Source organism: Chiloscyllium plagiosum, unplaced genomic scaffold (assembly GCF_037043375.1).
Source record: "Chiloscyllium plagiosum isolate Xiang-an unplaced genomic scaffold, Cpla_swu_hap1 HiC_scaffold_27, whole genome shotgun sequence".
Taxonomy (NCBI): Eukaryota; Metazoa; Chordata; class Chondrichthyes; order Orectolobiformes; family Hemiscylliidae; genus Chiloscyllium; species Chiloscyllium plagiosum.
In genome coordinates, this window is record NW_028270165.1 from 66,447,731 (window position 1) to 66,471,647 (window position 23,917).

Sequence of the window (23,917 nt, forward strand, 5' to 3'; positions counted from 1 at the left end):
CATGTGGAAAGTCCTTGACAATGATCCAGCTCCCTCAGAGCCAGCTCTCAGGCTGAACAGAACCTACCTTTTATTATTCTTCTTTTTTTTCCATGCTGTGTGTGTGCAGGTGTGAGACACAGTGGAAGACATAGAGTGTACAAAGCTTTATTCAATATCAACCACTAAGAAGAAAAGAAACACCCAAGTGATCAGTGACAAGTAGTGCTGTTCACATCAAAGGGCAATGCTGTGTGATCAAACAGTGAAGGGGAGGGTAGGGATTAAATCAAAACGGAGTTGGAGGGGGAAATAATACACACCATCCCTGCAGTGCCCATCTCTCCCTGAACAGCTCAAGGGTGTTGGTGGACACCGCGCACTCCTTCTCCAGAGACGATATTCAGTTTTCTTGTGGCGTAGAACGCTCCTGGAATTGAATGGGTTAGTGGAACCTGTTTGTTCATCATCTATCATTAACATCAGTCTCAACAGATCTTCGTTGTGTCCCTGGAGGGCGCTTCCCTCCTTTAATAATGAGGGACTCTTAACGGCCTTTTACCCTGCCATGCCAGCGGTAGTGCCAGGTCCCTCACTATCCGGGAATCAGTGTCTGGACAGAGAGAGCAAGAGATTGGATTCTGAGAGTGACCAACTGGGATCATTAAGACAATGGATAGAAGTTTCTACGATGGACTTTACTGGCTTTCCCAGGATTGGCTATCTCTAACATCACGGATTCAGGACGTGCTTTGGATTATTCAGGGCGTCTACTACCCCATTCTGGCTTTTGTCGGCGTTCCTGGTATGTATCTGGTGAAGCCATAACATCCAGTAAGGCCGCATTTGATGTTCCACACGCAATTCTGCTCGCCCTGCTAAAGGAAGGATATTATTAATTGGAAAGAAATTAGAAATTATTTACAACGCTGTTATCTAAACTGGAAGGTTTGCGTTGTCAGGAGTGGTTAGATAGGCTGGGACTTATTTCTCCCTGGACTGTAGGAGACTGAAGGATGACCTTAAAAAGGTTTATGAAGTCACGGTGGACATAGATAACATGTACACGCAAGGCTCCGCACCACAAACCCCCACACACACACCCAGGGTGGGGGAGTGCAAACCTAAAGGGCATAAACTCAAGGTAAGAGAGGCAAGCCTAACAAGAGTGGCAGCTTTTTCGTGTGATTCGTGTGTAGAATGAGCTGCCAGAGGAAGTGGTGGAGGCTGGTCCAATTACAACATTCAAAAGGGATCTGGATGGGTAGATGGGTTCAGAGTGGCTTAAAGGCAAATGGGACTAGAGCATATTGGGAATCGTGGTCGGTATGGACAAGTTGGGCCGATGGATCTGTTTGCTTCTTGTGTGACTCTGTGACACAAACGTCATCCATCCATCAGTTCTCGGGTAGCTCGTTCAACTCCAGTGCCGTTTTCTCCATCCATGTTTTCTAAACATCCCTTTCCCTCGCTCTGAACCCCACTCCCTCTGCATCACAATAGCATAAGTCATAGAAACATACAGATCTACACCACAGAAGAGAAAGGTAATTTGACCCATTCAATGACAAATCTGATCAATTTGGTGCTGCTAAAATTCATGCATTTGTTAGTACATCTTTCAAATTCCCAAATGCCTCTTGGCGTTGTTCTGCTCAACAATCCGTCAGTAGTGTCACGAGACAGCTGAGGTTTGGAACAAACCTCTGGTAGATTCCGTTTGATGCACCTCTTTCTTCGAGGATCGTGATGGAAATTTCTCGACGCCCTTAGTCTTCACGTTCCATGGGGTTAACTTTCCATGACTTATGTTCAATCCGCAGAACGTCACCTTAGTCTTTGCGACTTCGGTGCTCTTTAGGTTTATTACCAGTTTTGTTTCACTTAATCGTTCCAAGAGCTCTGCCAACTGTACCATGTTATTTTTGTATGACTCGATAAAGATCACGAGATCATTCACATAAAGTGCATTATGTGTTAATCCGGCCATAACTACATTTGTGAGTCTTTGGAATGTGACTGATGCGTTCTTCATTCCAAAATGCATCACTTTGAATTGATATAGCTCATTTGGTTTGCTTTCTCTGATATGGCTGCCTGCCACTAATCATGCAGCAAGTCCAAGTTTCTGATCTAAGTGGCTTTTCCAACTTTCTCTACACAGTCTTCCAATCTTGGTTATGAATAGGAGACGATTTTGTCACGGCGTTGATCTTCCAACAGTCCACACAAAATGGTCTGGTTTTGTCAGGTGTCAGAACTAACCCAATAGATTTCTGTCATATTTTTCCACAAAATGTGACCCACTCGGGTAACATGTCAGAATGTATGCAGATGTTTTTGTCACTTGCGATTAGAAACTGACAAAATCCAGTAACTCTCAAAATTGTAACCTCTTTCTCTTCTGCTTCTGCTCTTCCTCAGTAAATTTTACCCACAGAGATAATGTCTTTCTAGAGATCGGTCACTAACTCAATACCCGGGTTTATATACACCCCATGACTCATTAAATGCTTGTAATTTGATATATTTCAAGGTGGCAAATCAATAAAATTCAATTTTCATTGGCTTCTGGTATCCTGGGCACAATTTCAACTAATAGGTCAAATCCTAACTGCTGCCAAAACAGCAACCAGGTATCCATGTGCCTATGTGTACCTATGCTGGAACAACCCATCTCCCAAATTTTCCATTATGGCAGCCGAGACTCCACTTTAAGTAAACTTCAAATTTCCCAACACAATTTCTATTCTAAAGTGACCATAAATACTTTCCACTTGACAATAGTGTCCTTGTGCACGAATCCAAAAAAGTCGGCATTCGGCTGTCGGGTATAATAAGAATCACAAATGGAATCCTGGCATTCATTGCAAAAGGACTGAATAATAAAAGCACAGATGTACTGCTGCAAATAGATAAGGAGTTAGTAAGACCTTACCTTGAGTATTGTGTCGGGTTTTGTGCACCTCATGTAATATAACTGTCCTTCCTCACAGTTAACATAGTGACGATTGTGATCCTATCTCGGAGCAAGTGTGGTCTCTCCAAATGTGTCACCTGTTATCTTGTGGCTATGGCAACGACAGACCTACTGGTTATTATCTTCGACTTGATATTGAGACATATACCAATCGTTTATTATATCCACTTTGTCTTCCTGGAGACCGTCCCTGTGTGTAACATCCATGCAGTCCTGCTTTATGCAGTTACTGACTGTTCTGTTTGGTTCACTGTCATTTTCACCTTTGATCGATTTTTGGCCATATGTTGCCAGGAGCTGAAAAGCAAATATTGCAATGAGAAAACAGTACCTGTGTTTCTCGGAACAGTGACTGTGCTGAGCTGTTTGAAGAACACTTTCTGGTATTTTATGTTGACAAATCGGTACTGGTTGATGAACAGGCCCTGGTTTTGCCGTGTCACAAATGTTGTGCAGGAATCTCGTGTCTGGGTCACAATTGAGTTTCTCCATCATATTCTCACCCCAGCTCTCCCCTTCGTCCTGATTCTGCTGCTGAATGTTTTCACCGTCCGGCACATTCTCATGAGTAGCAAAGCACGTAAGAGACTTATTCGCCAGAGTGCCAGAGACCCAGAAATGGAGAGTCGAAGGAAATCCATCATTTTACTATTTGTTATCTCAGCAAATTTCATCTTGCTGTGGATAATGATAATGCTATATTCGATTTGGAACCGAATGGTGTTTTTAGGCTATTGGTCTGTCTGGATACATGATTTTGTCCAGGAATTAGGCTTCATGCTACAGCTCCTCAGTTGCTGTACAAACACAGTGATTTATGCCGTGACCCAGAATAAGTTTAGAGAACAGTTGACGAGTGCATTGAAATATCCCTTTTCTCAAATTGTTCAAGGCGCTCAGTAGTCCTGGGAAAATAAACCAGGCAACGCTCAAAGATACCAGCAAATTTCCCAATGCATTGGCAATGGTAGTGCCCAAAACTGATATGACTGCACCCAATCTGCTGGCAATAGCACAATAGCACACTTCACGTGAGCAGCTTCTTTAGAACACTGAAATGTACGGCAAAGCAACAGGCCCTTTGTCCCGTGATGCTGCGTTGTCACGACGCCAAATTAAACTAATCCCTTGTGTCTGCCCACGGTCTATATCCCTCCATTCCTTGCTTATTGATGTCCTGCTCTAAAAGCCGCTTAAACGCCTTTATCATCTCTGACTCGAACACAACCTTTGGCAGTCCGTTTCAGTCAAATGCCACTCTCTGTCTGAAACAAAAACCTTGCCCCTCGTATTTCCTTTGAACTTTCCCCCTCTCACCTTTAATGCATGCCCTGTAGTGTTCGAATTTTGAACTCTGGGGAGAATATTCTGACTGTCAACTCTACCTATCCCGTCATCATTTCGTAAACTTCTATCATGATCCCCCTCATCCACCCGCGATCAAAAGAAAATATCTTCTAAGGCAGGAAGCACACTGCTGAACCTCTTCTGCACCCTCTCCAAAACCTTCTCGAATCTCCTGTAATGCGGCAAACACTATTGAATGCAACATTCTAAGTGTGGCCTCAGCAAAGTCTGATAAAGTTGCTCCATCACGTCCTGACTCTTGCGCTCCATCCTCTGAGCGATAATGTCAAATATGCGACATGCCTTTTTTTACCAACCTATCTACTTGTGTGGCCACCTTCAGGGAGCTATTCCTTTTACACCCCAGGAGCCTACCGTTCGTAAATGTTGTTCGGAGGCCTGTCATTAACTGTAAAATCTTAGGTTCGAGTCCCGTGAATGTCGATGCATGGCCATTCGGCCCATTGAGGTCACATCGTCTCTCTGAAGAGCATCCTACCGAGACACATCCCCCCTAAAGTATTTCACATGAGAAATCTTCCAAACCAACATGTCCCTTAACATTGATTAGATTACATTAGGTTAGACTCCCTGCATTGCGAACAACTTAGCAAGGCCAATTTACTTAACCTTTGAAATCACACAGATATGGGAGAAATGTGAAAACTCTACATAGACAATCACCCGAGCGTGGAATTGAATTCACGTGCCCAGCAATGTGAGGCTACAGTGCCAACAGCTGAGACACTATGACGCCCTCTTAACATTTGATCTCCCAAAGTGCAACAGCTCACACTTCCCCGGCTTAAACTCTGCAACTGATCCATGACCCGCTGTATCATTTGATAATCTTCTTGAACCGCTGCAACCCATGTGTTGTTCATCGACCCGCAATGCCCTCAGTGAGGGAGTTCCAGGATTTTCCATCTGTTAAAAGTCGGTTCTGTCAGTGTGAAAATCCCTGCATTCACTGGTGTGCGGGAAGTATTGGACAGTCTCCACAGTGAGGTAGCCGTCCTTTTCCTTCCTGGTGGATTACCTGATTCATTGTCGTCAGGGCGATTACGGTGAGAAGATGGGCCAGCTCTGAATCCTGCACAGGGACTGTCATGCTCAGCTGCTGATTTGAAGCTTCGCGGTTCTCAGTTTCCCGGATGTGTGTCGCTGTGGGCACTCTGTAGGCCCCGACGATATTGTATGACATTAAACACAAAATGGAGAGAGAAATTCTGAGCCTTTGTTGATTCGCTTTTTGATTCATTCACACTTTCAAACTTCACTCCAGTACTCAGCGTGCCTCATTCCAGTCAAAGATTGAGAAACAGGCAGAAGTACACAAAAAAACAGTGGCGCACACATGTCAGCATATGTCTACATGATCATTGGCATTGTATCACTTTAACCACACGAGGGACAGACAAGGAGAAAGGTGTGAAGGAGTTAACCTCATTTCAGTGGACTCAACCCCAAAACAGCAGACATCACACTGCCCAGAGAGACAGGCACAGGCATAATCTCTGTAACGTTGTTCCTTTTTTTCACCTTCTGCCTTGTTTAATTTTTTTTCTCTCGCCATCTCTCTTTCTTTCACCATTTTTGACTTCAAGATATTGACTCAGAATTTCTGCTCTCTCTCCAAAGTGCACCCTTCAAACATTTCATCTCCAGAATTTGTGTCCCTCCAAAATGTTGTGACCTCCAACTTTCCACTAACAAAAATGTAACCTTCCCAATTATGTCGTGCAGCGCAAAATTTCTGACCCCTCCCCGTATATTTAGATCCCCACCTCCCAGTTTGCAAGGCCCTGCCAATACTGCACCACACATTGGACAGGATCCCATAGCTGCACCCTGCTCCATCAGTGGTAAGGACTTTCTGACGTGTCAGATTCTGCGCGTTCTTGCCAATTGTTTGAATATTTTGAGCGCGCATCTAACAATGGGACGTCAACCTAGTGAAGCTAAAAATCAAATTTACTTTCACGATCAATAGGACAGGCTATAAGTGATAGAAAAAGCTAAGCTATCCCACATCAATGTATAAAAGAAAAAGGAACAATCCACCACAGGAATTGACGTCGAAACCTTCCACGTCTGTGGAATAAATGACACGTTTCTAAACTAAAAACTTTTTCCCTCCACATCATCCGTATCCCTCGACTCCCTGCCTGTTCATAAGCCTGTCAAGACGCCTCGTAAACAGTTGCTATTGTATGTGTCATCATCACCTTCACTGACACCACATTCCACACACATACAAACGTCTATGTTAAATAAACGTGTCCCTCACATCGCCTTTAAATTTATCTGTTTTACCTTTAATGTATGTCCCATACTAATTGATATTTCTAACCTGGGACAAAAAGATTACGACTCTCTGACAATTCTATCCGTGCCTCTCTTCATTGTGTAAGCGACCTCCAGTTCTCCCCGACTCCCCCCCCCCCTTCTTGTTTTGACTCGACATGTTTGAAAACCTCCTTCATGGAGTATGAGAAAGCAAAGCATTGCACGTGGAATTTCTTCAATACTTCTTTGATAAACCATAGGACCACTATCCACAACAGTGAGCAAATTAATTCACACTGAGAAATGATCTGCATTATAAATATATATATATTTATACACATAAACATAACTAAAAAGCAATCTGTTTATTTTCACTTCCAATTCATTAAAACACACAAAATAGAAGTTTACAAGGATCGAGAATGCAAATATAATCATTTCAAAGCCAAAGTAAGTCCTGATGAATTACAATCAAATGCAGTTTGTGTTGAGAAATTTATATAGTCGTTTCGAAATGATAATCTGTGATTTTCTCGCAATGTTATCTGTCTCCGGCCATCCCGTGTTGAAATAGACTCTAACATTTACCTGAAAAGATAAATATAATAATTTGAGTCCACTTGAGTTCAAGTCACCTGTGACTCCATTAACAGCACATGAACCTGCTAATTCCCAGCTGAAGCTGACACTCCAGGAGTTCGGGGAATCAAAGGTTAAATCTGCCTCTGCAATGTCTGTCTGATGATGGGCCATATTTGGAAGACACGTTGACTTGTATCTCTATCTGTGCACTCACCTGTATGCAAAAGACAGCCTGGAACCTATTCTGAAGTGTGGCAGAGGAGTAACCAGCAAGGGATCACGCGGTCAATATTTATTCAACAAACAACAGTCACTGAACTTATTATATAGTAATTGTCGCCTTCAGATTTGCAGGAGTTTATGTGCATATGCTGACTGTGCCTTATACTGAATTACAACAGAGATGACATTTCCAAAATCACATGACTGGCTCATGTATGATTTTGCAAACAGGATGTTGGTAAAACGTTCAACATTAAGAAGTGCCTGTGCTTTCTTTCACACTGATGAAACAATTTCAATAATCTCTGTGACACGGTAAAAATTGTTTTGCTGACTAATTGGAACATTCCCATCGCATCTATCAATCGGTTGACTGAAAAATAAATGTCGAGCTTTCTATGGTGATTTTCAACATTAAATAATGCTCAGTGTACTTCAGAATTCAGTAGAAAGCCAAAGAATCCCATTCTGTCTTCTCCATTAGAAACACTGGAACTTATAGTAAAAGGTAGTTCTTATTGGTTGGATGGGTACGTTGTAAAAGTTTGCATTACAATTTCACTGCATGTCAATACCAAAGGCACCATAGATACATGAGTTATCAGTAGGAAAAGGATGGGTTTCCTGAGAGGGCAAAAGAAGTAACATTGCAAGGCTAGCCATTGCAAGTGGTAACCTGGGCTGGTATGATTCAAGTCACAAAATGACTCCGTTCAGAGGTTTCCAGACTATGCTGGCTTGGCGTTCAGGAGGATCGCAGCCATATCACAGGCTGTTTTATGAAGCTATCGAATCATGCAGTACAGTAAATTTCCTTCAGAGCATCGAGTCTGTACTGTCAAAAAAACTGTTAAGACCTATAACTGTCTCAAATTCCAGCATTCCAGACATTCCAGACACCCACCAGCCTCTGTGAAATGATAAATTTCCTCAAATCGCTTCGAAAATGTTGTCTTTCATTGTTAACCTGTCTCCTTGTTATTGACACGATCATCAGTTTGATAATAATGAACAACGATATTTAATCATTTTCACGGTCAGTTAGGTTTTTATCTGTGACTTAGATAGGATTTATGGAAGTATTGCAACATTTGAAAATGTATTGAAGCGATTCAAACACACCATTACATGATAGAATTCGCAGAGATTTAGCCAGCTAGATTACATACAGTGAAGTGAAAGAGGAAGCAAGTTTGAGAGGAGATGCAGAACACTTAAATAAATGTGGATGGTGGCAAACAGAAACAGAAACAGAAAAGGAAATTGCTAGAAAACTCAGCAGGTCTGGCATCATCAATAGAGAGACAGCAGAGTTGATGTTACGTCTCCCATGACCCTTCTTCAGTGAAAATGCCAGAGATTCGTTGGCAGTGTGGTGAAAGGCACATGTTGAAGGTGAGATACCACGACAGATAATTAAACAAGTCAGAGAAACGAACTCAGTGGGAGAGAATGTGGAGAATGATGCAAGCTGATCAGTAGGGAAATCAGGAATACTGTAACAAATTTCTTCCAATGACCGTTGTCAATATTTAAATAGCTGAGATGCTGATTGGATGGTCTGGGTTTTCATCTGGATGGCACGAGTTGCTGGCCTTTATGATGTTCAACTTAGAGAGACTCATTCTTCCTCGGGAATGGGTGTGAGTGCAGTTCCTCAGAATAACCAGATCAAACACGCCTCTATTTGTACTTTACAAGTGAAGGTCTTCAGGCTCTGTATTCCCAGTGACCACAAAGAACTAAAACATTTAAAACGTCGAGCTCTTAAAACCCCATTTTTCAAATTCTCCAACCAGCCAGTTGATGATTCATTGTTTTGCAGATTTGGAATTAATTCAAAGAGCTATAAAACGTAGTGTATGATCAAGATCATCGAACTTGCTTTTTCAAAGGTAATTCTTCGTGTTTTTGAAATTAATTTCGCTTCCAAGTGCTACAGCGCTTCTTTCGTGACACCTTGTGGAGATAAGGCTCAGATAGCTTTGGATAGTGTTCTTGGAATTTCACTAAAAATGATGTTAATCACAAAATGGAAAGGAGTGAAGGCAGTGTAAATGCACAGAGAGCTGGATAAGATGCAAGTATCGGAAATTCAACTCACCAAGTGAACAAAGACAACTGTCAGCATCTGTCAATGTGAGGGGTTCATCAGGATCACTGTCCAGTTGTAACTGGCCTTCCTCCAATTTAGCGTCTTCATCCTCAACATCGTCATAATCACCACGAATTTGACCTGGAGGAAAAGATGAGTATCACTGACAGAAATTGTAACCCACAACACTGAGAACAAGAAATGGAGATGCATGCTGGCAGATAAGTGCTGGAAAGTGAGATCCGAAGAGTTAGGTAGTTTAACATAATTCAGCAATAGCAGCATGAGCAGGCAGTACGCAAATTAGGAATGAGAAAGTTAAGTGTTAACTGATCGAAATGTTCCAGATATTAAGCGGATAAGACTGGGTGGATGAAGAAAAAACAATATCAATTGGTGGGGCTATTCCAGATCTAGGGAGTATATTTTAATAGCTCATGTCAGACCGTTCAGCAAAGATCCAAGCAAGAGTAAGGATCTGTACAAAGTTTAGAATTCTCATTGGAAAGAAAAAGGCTAAGGGGGGGATTTGATAGAGACGTACAAGATGATCAGAGGATTAGATAGGGTAGACAGCGAAAGTCTTTTTCCTAGGATGGTGACGTCAGCTTGTACGAGGGGGCATAACTACAAATTGAGGGGTGATAGATTTAACACAGATGTCAGAGGCAGGTTCTTTACGCAGAGAGTGGTAAGGGCGTGGAATTCCCTACCTGCTAATGTAATCAACTCAGCCACATTAGGGAGATTTAAACAATCCTTAGATAAACACATGGATGATTTTGGGATAGTGTAGGGGGGACGAACTGAGAATACTTCACAGGTCGGTGCAACATCGAGGGCCGAAGGGCCTGTTCTGCGCTGTATTGTTCTATGTTCTACGTTCTGTGTTCTATGTCTTATGTTCCCCAAAAGACAGTTGATGTCAGATCAATTCTTAATTTTAAATGCGAGCTAGATTATTGTGGATCAAATGTGTTAAGGGATGTTGTTCAAAGACAGATATCTGGATTTAGGTCACACCATAGACAGAAATCATCTCATTGAATGGAGGAAGAGCTTCGAGCTGCTAAGCAACTTACAGCTGCACATATCTTCCTGTTGAATGACTTGGAGCAGTGCACACAGAGTAGCGGCCATAGTTGAGGTACATGATAAAATTATGGTGGATATAAGTGGTGAGGACAGGAAAGAACATATCTTTTTGGTGGAGAGATCAAAGATCAGGGTCATCGATTTTAAGAAAGTGATGGGAGAAGTAAAGAGGATGGGAGGAAAAGTATCTTCCCCCAGAAGCTGTTGTGAATCTGCGACTCGCCACCTGTAAGGGCGATAGAGACAAAAGACACTCATAACATTTAAGAAGAATTCAGTGGTACACGTGAGATGCCAAGACATACAAGGCTGTGGGTCAAGTGTGCTGCTAATTGCAAGTAGAATAATTTGAGTATGCTTTTGACAGGCTCTGACTGGATGAACCACGTCCATGAACACGTGGTACAAAAACAGAAACTTTCTTTCTACTTGATCCGCCTCATGAAACAGCAAGTCGTGACATTGCAATTCCTCAGTCTTGTGACGTTTCACATCTTTAAAGTTTGGTCGGCACAGAAAGTGAAGGACAAAAGTGAATTGTCAGAAAGTGATCACGTACACACCTGGAATACTGTTGAAGTTGACCTCAGGATTTCCCATTTCTGGATCATTTTCTTTCAAGTTGTGACTGGTGTAGTATTCAAAAGTGATTGAGTGAATCAATGGAAGCAGAAATTGCTAAAAACAAAAATGGAGAGTTATTGTTAAGTTCAATATCCTGGTGAAGCCTTGGCTCTTTCGAATTGTAATAAGGTGAAATATCTTCAACCTAAGGGTGGCGAATCTATGGAACGCAAACGATTATGGACTCCAAGTCGGTGAGCATCTTTAAGACTGAAATAAAATGGTTATTGATTGACGAGGGGATAAGAATTTCCATGTAGAAGGTAGAAGGAAGACGTTGAGACTCACCTCAGCCCATGATCGAATGGCAAAATACACTCGATGGGCCAAATGACCTACTTCTGCTCCTATATCTCGTATACACATGGACTATAGATGAACGTTTTATGTTCTTAAAAGGTATTTGAATGAGATTTCGGAAGACAGGAAACCGGTCCAACCTTAGGGACTGCGCAAATATCGAAAACAGCCGGAGGAAAAGGACCAGGCACCGGACGGTTCACGGCCACGCATGGATAAGGCCAAGGCTCCCAATGACTCCGGTACAGCGGGGCATGGCACCGAAATCCGGTTGTCTGGCTTGGAAGGCCATTGCCCTGGGGGAGGACAAAAGAAAGGTGCCCGAGCCTGAGAGCAGTCGCAGAGAATGTGAGACCAAGGCCCAGCTACAGCAGCTTTGGCTGTGCTTCTAGAACTCGAACATTGCCATTACCCGACTTTACAAACGTACTGGAGGCGGGGGCGAGAGTCAGAAAGAGATCCAGAGGGGTGGCGGTGTGAGGTTGGGGTCTGGGGGAAACAGCAGGTGAGATGGGGAGGGGTCAGTTTGGCAGAAAGAGGAATGGCATCTGGGGTAGAGAAACATGGTCAGATGGTGGAGGGCGAGGGAGAGAGAAAGATGGGAGTGGGGCAGAGACCTGGTTTGGGGGTGGGGGCGTGAGAGTGAGACTTACAATGATGTAAGTTATGTGGGACAGTTGGGTAAGGAGGGGGATTGGGGATATAAAAGATATAGGAGTTGAGTAAGGAAAGGAAGATTACGAGACATGTGGATAAGGAGGGTTGGGAGAGGTGTGGATAAGAAGATTGCGGAAAGATGTGGATAAGGAGGGTTAGGAGAGGCCCACACGCGGGCTGTTTCCTGGTAAAGAGAAGGAAAATTCTGATTTCAAACCTCCGCTGTCTTGCTGGCAGAACCATATATGGGAAAGGCTTCAGGAGTAAACCTCGAGGAAACATTCAGAGCCGGGGCCCCAAAGGCAGTTCGTCGTTATCTACAACCTCATTCTGGCAGTTCCTGTGACGGCGCTGGTACCAAACTGTAACAGCTTTGCTGTTCCTCTTAATTAGCCAGTGTCGTGGAGAGGGTGAACCGCACCACCTCGGCTTACATCCTACCACCACTGCACCTGGAGAGGACACTTCAGTTTCGCCTGCAGCAGCAACGCAACACGGGGTGGGGGGCGGGGTTGGGCAGCAGATACCAGTCAAAGTCATCGCTAGATTGACGTACAGCATGACGCCAGCGGTTCCGCCCGGTGGTGGGAGGGACTTATTGGATCCCACTGGGATAGCTACCGCCTGCCTCAAGTTGGCCAGGCCCCTGCCAGTAACATGCTGTCCCGCCACAACCTGCTATCCTCATTGGGTGCACAGAGGTTGGGAATTATCCGAAGAGCAGGTTGCAATCACCGCACCAAGCAACAAAAGAAAACAACAAAAGAGACCAGCTCGAAAACTGGGAAGTTGGAACGTCCAGACAATGATGAACGGTCTCTCAGAAATCCTCCAGGATATCAGCTTCTCAAGGAAATCAGCTGTCCTAAACAACGAGCTCACGAGACTCCAAAATGGAGGAACTCACATTTATCAGCATTGCAATCCATCTATGAGACCTTTTCTCACTCACTTAAACTGTCTACACATCCCTGCAAAGGTTCATGTCCTCTGCATATTTTGCTCTACCACTCATGTCAGCGTCATCCACTAGCGTCGACACACTACACGTGGTCTCCAACTCCAAATCTTCCTGTGTAATTTTTACCGAGTTGTGGTACCAAAGCAGATCCCTGTGGCACGCCATTAGTCACTGGCAGCATTTAATGAACATATTGCAGTGGTTCAAGATTAAGTGAAATGTTAAATCACTGCAATGAGACACTTCTGCACAAAGTATTTTTAATGACTTAATTCGAAATCCCCACCATTTGTTCAGAGAAAACTGGAGTGAAGTCAACTGAATGTCTTCTGTTTCCCCGGCAGAGTCAACGTGTCTGATTCGACTTGAACTGATATCATTTCTGTGACAAAGTGCATATTTTGTGAATCTACTACACCACATGTTCATGCCTGTGATCCTGTTGTGTGCTGTCCTGTGAGGATGGTTTAATTTAACTTTATTTTCAGTGATATGTTGAGTTCCAAAACCGAATCAATAATTTCGATTGCGATACTGTAATGGACCATCCTATTTTCATAGCAACGACAGAGAGAAGAAGGTTGAGGGGTGACTTAATTGAGACATACAAGACAATCAGGAGATTAGACAGGATGGATAGTGAGACCCTGTTTCCTTGGATGGTAATGGCTAGAATGAGGGGATATAGCTTTAAATTGAGAGATGATAGAAACAGGACAGATGCCAGAGGTAGTTTCTTTGTTTAGAGAGGAGTGGGGGCGTGGAACGCACTGCCTGCAACTTCAAGGGTATTTAATGGTCATTGGATACAGGTATGTACGTGAACTGAATAATGTGGGGTAGATGGGCTTCAGACTGATACCACAGGTCGGCGCAACATCGAGCACCGAAAGGCTTGTACTGCGCTGCAGTGTTCAATGTTCCATGATATTTATGTCAATATCAAAATTCCCAGTTGCTACCTTAATTCTATTCTCTATAATGGTATTTCTCGTTCACCATCACCAATTCCACAAACTTTGCAGACATGAAGGATGTCACTATTTGACGAAGTATCCACGTATCCAATGTTCCCACATTAGCTGTCTAGTACAATCATATAATCTAATAAAAATCGTTTGATTATTATTCTTTGGTTGCAAAGAATCGAAATAGACACGATGTATCGAAAGGGTTCAGTCTGAGCTGTTCACATTTCTGTAATTCACCATACATATTTGCGCATTAATTCCTGAATTTTGCTTCCACTCAGTTTTGCTGTGTAACCAAGAGTTATTGAAAATTGACAGCTCGCAATGCTACTTGTGAACGTAAATGCTGACTGCAGAAATTGAAACTCCGTAATGCAATGAACAAACCAAAATTTTAATAACTTGAGGGCAATTTTAAAAACTTTCGTCACCGTGAGGAGGGTACAAATCAGTGTTTAGATAGTGTTCCGTCAAACAATTAGTGGATAACAATGCTGTTGGAATGTTTTAATGATACAAGTACATGCTTATCACAATTAGATAACTGTAAAAATCTGAGACAAATGAAATAAGGAGAACTTTTATTTGAGAGTCGTAAGGATAAACTATGTCCATACGTTTCATTAGTACATGCAAAGTAAATTTAACAACATGTCAAATGTATAGAAAATAATCGTTATTGGTGTTCAAAGTTAAAAGTCACACAACACCAGGTTATAGTCCATCAGGTTTAATTGGAAGCACACTAGCTTTCGGAGCACCGCTCCTTCATCAGGTGGACAGGCTGTCGGAAAACTAGTGTGCTTCCAATTAAGCTTGTTGGACTATAACCTGGTGTTGTGTTATCTTTAACTTTATACACCCCAATCCAACACCGGTATCTCCAAATCATTATTGGTGTTGGCTGTCATTGCCACATTGTAGAAAATGGCTCTCAGCCAAAGGATTTTTCAATCGCTGTGAAAAGTAAAGAAGGGTCAGCTGCTCAGTCAAGGGAACCCAGTTGGTGCTTGACTGGAAATTCCCATTAGAGGACCTGTCACTAATCTTTGGTTCTGGCATCAGCACCCAGAAACTGACGAAGCACAAACGATTAGTATCTAATGAATAAACATTTAGAGGCAGTGTGAAAATGATTCAGTGAAACTTCAAGACATATCGCTGCAATCAACAACTTGTACTGAACTGTTGTGCACAGGTTAACTGAAACATAAGAATGTACAGTCTTTACATTTCTTTCTGAGTGATAATGACTTGGGGCAACTCCGCTTCAAACGTTAATATTGAACGATTTAATCAATATTTCACCTTGGCGTTTCATTGGATAAATATCCGTGATGAAAACAAATAGCTCGGAACGGCCACACACTCATTGTCATCTAGGCCAAACAATGGAAAAGTGTAATAACAATCTTCAGCCCTGAGACCACATGGAACAGTGTTGGTTCAGTGTTAGCTCAATCAGTAGATGTGGCGCTCACCTTTCATTTGTAATTTTCTCTGCGTGACCACCAGTAGTGCGACCAACTTACAGATTAACAGGACTCCCAAGGTTAAGCAGACAACAACAGGCATGGAAATCGATGTACTTTCCTGTCCTCAAAGGAGGGATTACAAACAGATTTAGCTTAGTTAGGGGATGCCTTGGAAAGTTGCAAATAATCATCATTAAGAAAACAATGACAATTAGCTTCCAAGTCGTGAATATGCGAACAGCATCAATATCGTTAGTCAGGAACTTAACTCGAACACAAATATTATTAGCAGTATGAATTATAAAAAACAGCAGGTGGAGGTGAAGGGGAAGTCAGCAACAACACGGATCCTGTGGAAGAGATTGTACACATATATATCAATGAGAAATTAAACTGCGTAAATGTAATGGTTGCACAAATGTGCAATATTAATGATCACCGAACAACACAGTGAGTCAGCATCATTCTTACCAGAACAGATCACACTGGCAACTTCCTTGTGATGGCATTCGTTTAGAGCTGGTGCTGGTGAGAGACAGTCGGACAGAGAGGATTCACTCCCTTTACACTTCACGTCATTCTGCCATATAACACCTTTCCCCTAGGAGACAGTCGGCCCCTCCTCGGGCGGATAGAGCGAAGCCACATCCCAGCTGTCGGCAGACACCATTGGCATCAGTTATATCCCAGGAATCATCACACACTGAGCCCCAGCATTTATCGCACATGATCTGCATAATAGATCAGTGAGCGGACATAGTCCGAAGTAGGTCGTGGTGAGAAGAGATTGGAATGACATCATGTTCCCAGCGGTAGCAGGAGGAAAGGAATGGGAGGGCAATAATTAGCCAAGTAACAGGATTAGGGTCGCAACTGCACATCAGATGAATGACGGGTGAAGTTTGCAAATTTCAATATGGTGCGATATGGGCATCAAAATTAACACCTGATCAAATGTAGCGGTCAAGATTAGAAGAGTATGCTTTAGCTTTCGACAGTTTGCAGGGCGAGGATTAAGCTACCAAGCTGGAAAAGGTTGTGATGGAAACCAAAGAAGATCTGTGCAACTTCACAATTTCCTGATTCGGTTAACCTTGAAGCCTGACAAGCAAGATCCCACCTATGAATTGCTGAAGAGGCAAGGATCTTTGCTGTCTCCACGATCGACGTCCGTCATGATTTTATTCCTCACGGTCAGGGTCGAATCCTCAGTCTCCTCCGAAAGAAAGCAAGCACAGACTGTTAAAACTTCCTTCATAATTTCAAAATTTCAGCCCAAGGAAAATAATGGAAAGACCTTTTGCCAGTGCGACGGCACTCCTCCAATGTTGTGGATTTCAGAGCCACATTCATTGTTCTATCTTTGTCCAAAGTAAAGTTTAATATGGTTTCATTGTAACCTCCTCGCAGTTATCCTTAATGTCTCGGATAATAAAGGCAAGTATTCCATTTTCCTTGTTGACCATTCTAACAACCTGCCCCTCTACTGTAAGCAACAGATGGACATACCCATCAAATCCCATTGATGTTCGTTGATTCCCAGAGTCCTACAATTCATCAAAGATTATAATTACAAAGCAGGAATTATCACCAGTGCTTTGTCCAGAAGCTCACTGAAAATGTTACCTAATATGGTGACGAAACGTCTTCAAATGAACGTTCCTGCTCAGCGAGCAAAGCTACACCCAGTAACTGAAACTGAGCTACAAATCTTGTCAAATCTCGCTAAAATCTCTACGGATAGAAAACACGGTCCTTCCAACACACCATTCTCATCATAATTCTACCCTCTTCCCATGCTGATACCTCTCCCATGTGTCAGTTTCACTTTGGGATAATAAAATCCTCGCAACTTGAATCTTGCAAAATCGAAGTTTCATTTCCTCACCCATTCATCTGGACACGTCTGCTTTCACCCAGTGTTATATAATTTGTTTGTCTAACACTGAAGAACATGTGATGCGCAAGATTTTCTGTGAAGCGTCTTTTTACCTAAACAGACGCTGACTACACCACTGCTGTCAGTGATTGACAAATTCAATGGACCTGAGATCCTGCAAGCCCGGAGCTAAGATTCCTGTCCATGACAGTGGATAGCATACACCCACGGACTGTCATCACTCTCCTCATACTTTGAAGAATTATACGTTTCTAAAGCATGACCGCATCCCAGCTGTCTGCAGACCACGTGGGTTTCATTCAGCTCCCACAAGGAGTCCTGCACTCTGCCCCAGCTTCCATTGTAGTAAACCTCAACCCGGCCATCACAGCGGCTTCCCCCATTCATCAGTCTTGGCCACCAAATTTCATCGGCAACATGCGATGTATTTAGATAAAAAGTTAAACTGAATCGAAACGTTCAAGAATTAGCAATCAAAAGTACATACATCATTTTTTTAAAAATTCAATCATGGCTTATCTGATAGCTTTTCAGAAAGTTTCATCTTTTCCATTGCCTTACTTTTCCAAATATTTGAGAGCAATATGGAGAAACACATGCTGTGATATGGAGCAAGGATGAAATGAATTGAATTGTCAATAGCTCATAATTTTTGGGAAGTGGTCTGAAGCAGTGAATTGGAATGCTTGCTGCCTAATCTCTATTCATCATTCTTAATTGATTAAACATTGTCACCGGCAACACTTGTGAGAATTTTATTCAATGCCGCAATCTTCGCTGTTTTTGACATGATAGTTCGGATGTTGCAAACTCCCGATATGCTGGCGATAGGTCAGAATATTTCTCTCCAATGAGGATTGCCTCAATGTAGTTTCTCTGGAATATGAGTGGATTCACTTTTCATATTCCTGCTCCCGGCCAGTTAACAAACTGTCCCCTTGTTTCGCGTTCCAATACAAGATATTAGAAAACTTTATCCATGACTATTTCCGGCTCATTTAATGATAGTGCTTTCAAACATCTATTTCCAACAAAAACAAAATGCGGGTATGCAGCGACATTATTTCCAAACGACATCCTGCCCAAATGGGCTAGAATTTCCTCATAAACTCCTTCTTCAAGGCCAACATCATGGGCACGCAGAGGCACAACAACACAGAAAATAGAACATACAACACTACAGCATAGTACAGGCCTTCAGCCCCTCGATGTTGTGCCGGCATTTTACCCTACTCTATGATCAGACTAACCTACGTCCACTTCATTGTATAAACTTCTAAGTGCCAATCCAAGAGTTGCTTAAATGTCCCTAATATATCTGACTCTACTACCACTTCTGGCAGTGCATTCCATGCACCGATCTTTCTCTGAGTAAGGAACCTACCTCTGACAGCTTCCCCCAAACTTTCCTCACATCACCTTACAATGATGGCCCCTCATGATAGACATTTATGCCCTGGGAAAAAGTCTCTGGCTATCTACTCTATCTATGCCTCTCAGCATTTTGTACACTCGGTCAAGCCATCTCTCATCCTTCTTCACTTCAAGAAGAAAAGCCCTAGCTCCCTCAAACATTCTTCATAAGACATACCCTCCAGACCAGGCAACATTCTGGCAAATCTTCTCTGCACCCTGTCTAAAGCTTCAACTTTTTTTCTGGAATGAGGCGACCAGAACTGAACACAACATTCCAAGTGTGGTCTATTCTTTCTAAATGTTCTGTCTGCAATGCACAATGGTCATTGCAATTATTCCACACTAATATTGATAACGCAGCACAGTTTTGAATAAGGGTCACGGGCCTCCTAATATTGAATCTGATTTCTCTCAACAGTTGCTGTCAGAGCAGCTGAGTTTCTCTAGCAGTTTCTGTTCATATAACTTGGTGCTCAATTTGGAAGTGAAGCCCTTCAACCCACAAGAAAGAACTTTAGCATCACGACATGAGTAATAATAATGGAATACGAGCGGCATCTGAAAATGCATTTCCACTTTTTTGCTGCATTCTTCCTTATTAAGGTAATTTTCTGACATTAACAATGAGTTCACAGTGTATTGTCATAATCCCACTGCCCATCTAACTTCTAACGTTGCTAGCTATTGCACCTGGTATTTACATCGTGTATAGAAATGCTCTTCTCCTTTTAACTAGATATTCAGAAGCCTGAGTATGTATGCACTTCTTCAAAATAAAAAATTAATTAAGGTCTTAGCTAAGACAACGAGTGTTCCCTGCCTCATTTCACTCTTTCCCCCGCCGCTCCTCCTCCATAAAGCTGAACTCAATCATTTATCAAAACGTTATGGATTCCGCTTGACGAAAATGACAATCCTAGTCTACACCAAATTCTTGTGAATGGCATTAGAATAACCACCACCATTTCGAATAAAACAAAAAACCTGCTTGTCCCTATTTGAAAGGGAGGTTGCAATGTCTCAAAGTCTTGTGACATGACAAGATGGCTCATAATTTTTAAACGTGAGAATTTCACCCTGTAGAAGCACTGCTGACAGAAAGCGCGTTTTCTTTCAAAGGATTCCTCCTCCTACTTACAAGTCAACGTCTGAAAGAGTGTTAACAATGAATGCAGTTTCTGATCAGACATTTGTGGCCTTCCGGCTGCTCTCTGATCGGCGTTCATTACAAAGGCAGTTCTCTCTTTAGCGAGAGACGACTGGTGGTGATTTAACCTGATGGTCTCCGACCGTCTGGAGAGGGGAGAGGGGAGAGGTAAAAAAAAAAAGGTTAGTACCTCCATGACAGCGTCAGATTGTGTGGGTGATGGAAAAACGCTGTTGGAGTCACCATGCATCACAACGCAGCCGTTTGGACAACTGTGATAACCGATCCCCATCAGAGGTGCTGCTGCAGAGTCAAATCGAACCCCTGTCACGTTGCCTCAAAATCCACATATATTGCTCTAATCCGTGATCCCTTCTGCTTCACGTGTGTGTGTGTTGTTTTTACACGACAGCCAATTAAATGTATGTGGGAAAGGTAAATAACTCAATTTGCAATATTGATTATCCCTAAGGAAGGATCATTTAGAGTGACGTGACACATTAAGGAAAGCGATTGGACACTATGGATTTGTGTTTTTTTGTCGATTGGAGCAAGTTTGCATTAAGATACAGCGAAACATTTCAAAATTAGTTCATAGTGCCACATATTAATGGGTTTAAACTATTAACAATGGCAGGTTCAAACTTCAGTAGGGCATATAACGGACAGACAGGTGGCAGATGGAACTTAACGCAAAGACATGTGTGGGGATATTTATTGGCAGCTTGGAAAATGGCGTGCAACATATATTTTGAGGTTTTCACCTCATCATTTTTAGCCTTTTTGAAGAAGGGAGGTTAAACAGAAGGGCTTAGCGCTTCAAGAGCTGTGATACTTGAAGTTGACAGAATACGTTGCAGAGTAGCCAAGAATGCAACTTAAACTTAATTGGCAAATAGAGTGAATTGTTACAGAAATAAAGATGTTTTGTTGATTGTTAAGCCGATAGAAAAACATTGTGTTCACGCATATGCAACACATAATTCAGAAAAGGTGTCACGGTCCTTGAGGAAGTGGAGACGAGTGACGTTAGAATAGACATACGAACTTGCTTCTATTTTCAACATGGATATATTGAACAGGCCATAGGTGGTAATCAATTAAAGCAGCGAGGTAAAATAGAGTTAGACGAGAAGATGAATTTTGGAAGAGTACAGGAAAAGAAAAGACAAAATGCTCCCATTAGCTAGTCCTTGGAAGAGTGTTTGGGACAAATGTCAAGGTTCACTGCAAAAGGTGTCGTGCACATTGAAAAGACAACTCATACTATAGACACCAGTGTAAAATACACAATGGCGTTAAGGCAAGAGAAATTCAAACCAACGTAAAAGATCAGAGAATTAACTGAATCCTCTTTGGGTGCCATATTAGATACAGAATACGATAGTTGAACGTATGACCAAGGTGGTACATATTGGATGGTAAGTCTTTGCTGGCTAGAAATCCTTGCTGGTGCAATAGTTTTAAAGATTGATATAAAATTATTTGAAACTGTTAAGAAACGTTGAGCAGAAATGTTATCAAGGACAGGGAGACTTCAGAAAATTGTCAGAAATGTAATTGCCTGATATTCACTTCAATACATCTACATTGACTGGTGCTTAATATTATCGTCAATTATTGACTTCTGGACAATCAAAACAATAAAATATACTGGGTGCAGACAGATAACAAACTTGAAGAAATCTATTTTTCAATGCAAGTATAAAGACTTCGAAACACCTTAATTTCCAATAATTGTGCGTATATTTTACCACATTACACTTCGTGCATGACAGCATTGTAGAACAGAAGGACGGGTTTGGATTTGACACTGTTAGAGCAATCCAGGAATGATAGCGCCACCACTTTTACAAATATTAGAGCAAAATATGTCTTGTTTCCATTAAATCTATACTCACCAGATCATATTAGGGTGACATTGTTGTGTCTACTGAAATCCTGGTGAATGGTTGAAGACCGAGGGCACTTCCACAGTTGAGTCTCATTGCCTGTACATTGAAAGACCTCAGTACCCATGATCACAGTCCTGCCTCCAGAACGGGCAGAGCTTGAAACAGATACGGCCACTCCACAGTGAAGCTGTGCACAAACCGCACAGCTGGTGTGGTCTTGACTGGTATTTTTCAAATTCCAGTCAAGACCACACACTGTTTTCCAGGTGTCACCGAACTGGACCTCCAGTCTGCCGAAGCACTGGGAATTTCCAGGTACCAACCTTGGAACGATGTGTTCTGAAAACAAAAATTCAATCAGTATAAACTTAAACAATGCTAACTCACATTATTGACTGATGAACATTCATTTGTTTAATGGCAGATCCGGCACATCTGGATAAAAAATTGCTCCATCAATCTGTGTGGCTTTTCAGCCCTGTTGACCTCATTCATGTTCATCCCTAGAATCTTGACCCACAAACGTTTCAAAATAAATCGGCATTCAGCCTGCAGATAATTTACACAAAATGATTCTGCCATCCAAAACAATGTCGAATCTCATTATACATTGGGTTGTATAAGTGATAGTCCCAGCGATGCAGCTCTGTCAAGGTGACTTCAAATGACATCATAATGGACACTCTCCTGCCCCCTCACTGGAGAGTAAACAGCAACAGGTACTCACCGCTCCGATACTTTCAAATACTCAACACGCTGTTTAATGACACCAAACAAATCAGGGATTCCATTATTATGTTAATAATTATTGTACAGTTTTACGTTCTGTTTGCATGCTCCTTTCTGGTTTCAGACAGCACCGAATTTCGATAAAATTACACAGAAACGAAAATAGTCTTTTACCTGAACAAATGACATCATTGCTGTGCAACCAGGAACGGGAATGCCATGGCGATGAATAACACTCCTTCAGAGCGCGTTCGGTCCCACTGCACTTAATATTCCAGGTCACAATGGGTCCACAGCCTGGCCCAAAGTGTGCCCCGCCCGGGGCAGAGACTTCGGTCCCACAATCCAGCTCCCAGCACACAACAGTTGCATCCGGTATGTCCCAATCTTCATCTTCAACAATCCCCCACTGTCCCCTGTAGTGAACGTCCACTCGGCCAGCGCAAGGGCTGCCTCCATTCTCAAGTCTCCGCCTCACTGTCTCTGTAAGGATTCAGAAATAGCAACTAACGTACAAAATGTATGAACATGAACATTCCCAACACAGCCGTTATCCCTGTTCAACAAGCAAAAGGTATGAGGAGATGGTAGAAATGCATTCTGCTACAATATCACACAAAACACGAACTGAACATGGTGAAAGGGGAAGGAAGTTTAATTAAGTGATGTTCATTCACAGACAGGGAGGGTTAGAAAAATGTTTCCATCGAGAAAATTGCTCTAAACAGGACAACGTGGGAAAATTATTATTCATCCACGGAATATGAACGTCACTGCCTGTGGCGACACTTATCTCCCCTCGCGAGCTTTCTTGAACTGCTGCAGTGAATGTGCTGTAGTTTGACCCTCAATGTCCCATAGCGAGGCATTTTCAGGATTTTGACGCAGCAGCATGTGAGGTACAGTGATATGTTTCCAAGAAATGATGCTGAGTGCTATGGGGAAATTGCAGGGGCTGTTGTTCCCGTGTATTGTCTGCTGTTGACCTACCACATGGAAGTGGTCGTGGGTTTGGAAGGTGCTATCTGAAGACCTTTGGCGTATTTCTACCGTGCATCTTGGAGACGAGGCACGGTGCTGCTTCAAAACGTCGGTGGGTGGAGGATGGGAGGGAGGGGATGTTTGTGGATGTGGTGCCAATTAAGCGGGAGCTGCTTTTTTCCCCGGATGGTGACGAGCATTTCGACTGTGGTTGGAGCTGCCCCCATTCAGGGCTAGTGTTCAGAAAACAATTGAAGTTCAGGAAAACCGAA

The 23,917-nt window shown here is 42.5% G+C and overlaps 1 protein-coding gene across 1 annotated transcript; it reads left to right on the forward strand.

Moving 5' to 3' along the window:
- The first annotated feature begins 645 nt into the window (after nt 1-645).
- Nucleotides 646-3,862, forward strand: LOC148144516 (putative G protein-coupled receptor 139). The gene is made up of 2 exons (XM_087974802.1): nt 646-784; nt 2,976-3,862. Exons 1-2 carry the CDS (start codon nt 652-654, stop codon nt 3,860-3,862), a joined length of 1,020 nt encoding a protein of 339 aa, XP_087830928.1. The 5' UTR covers nt 646-651.
- The last annotated feature ends 20,055 nt before the right edge of the window (nt 3,863-23,917 follow it).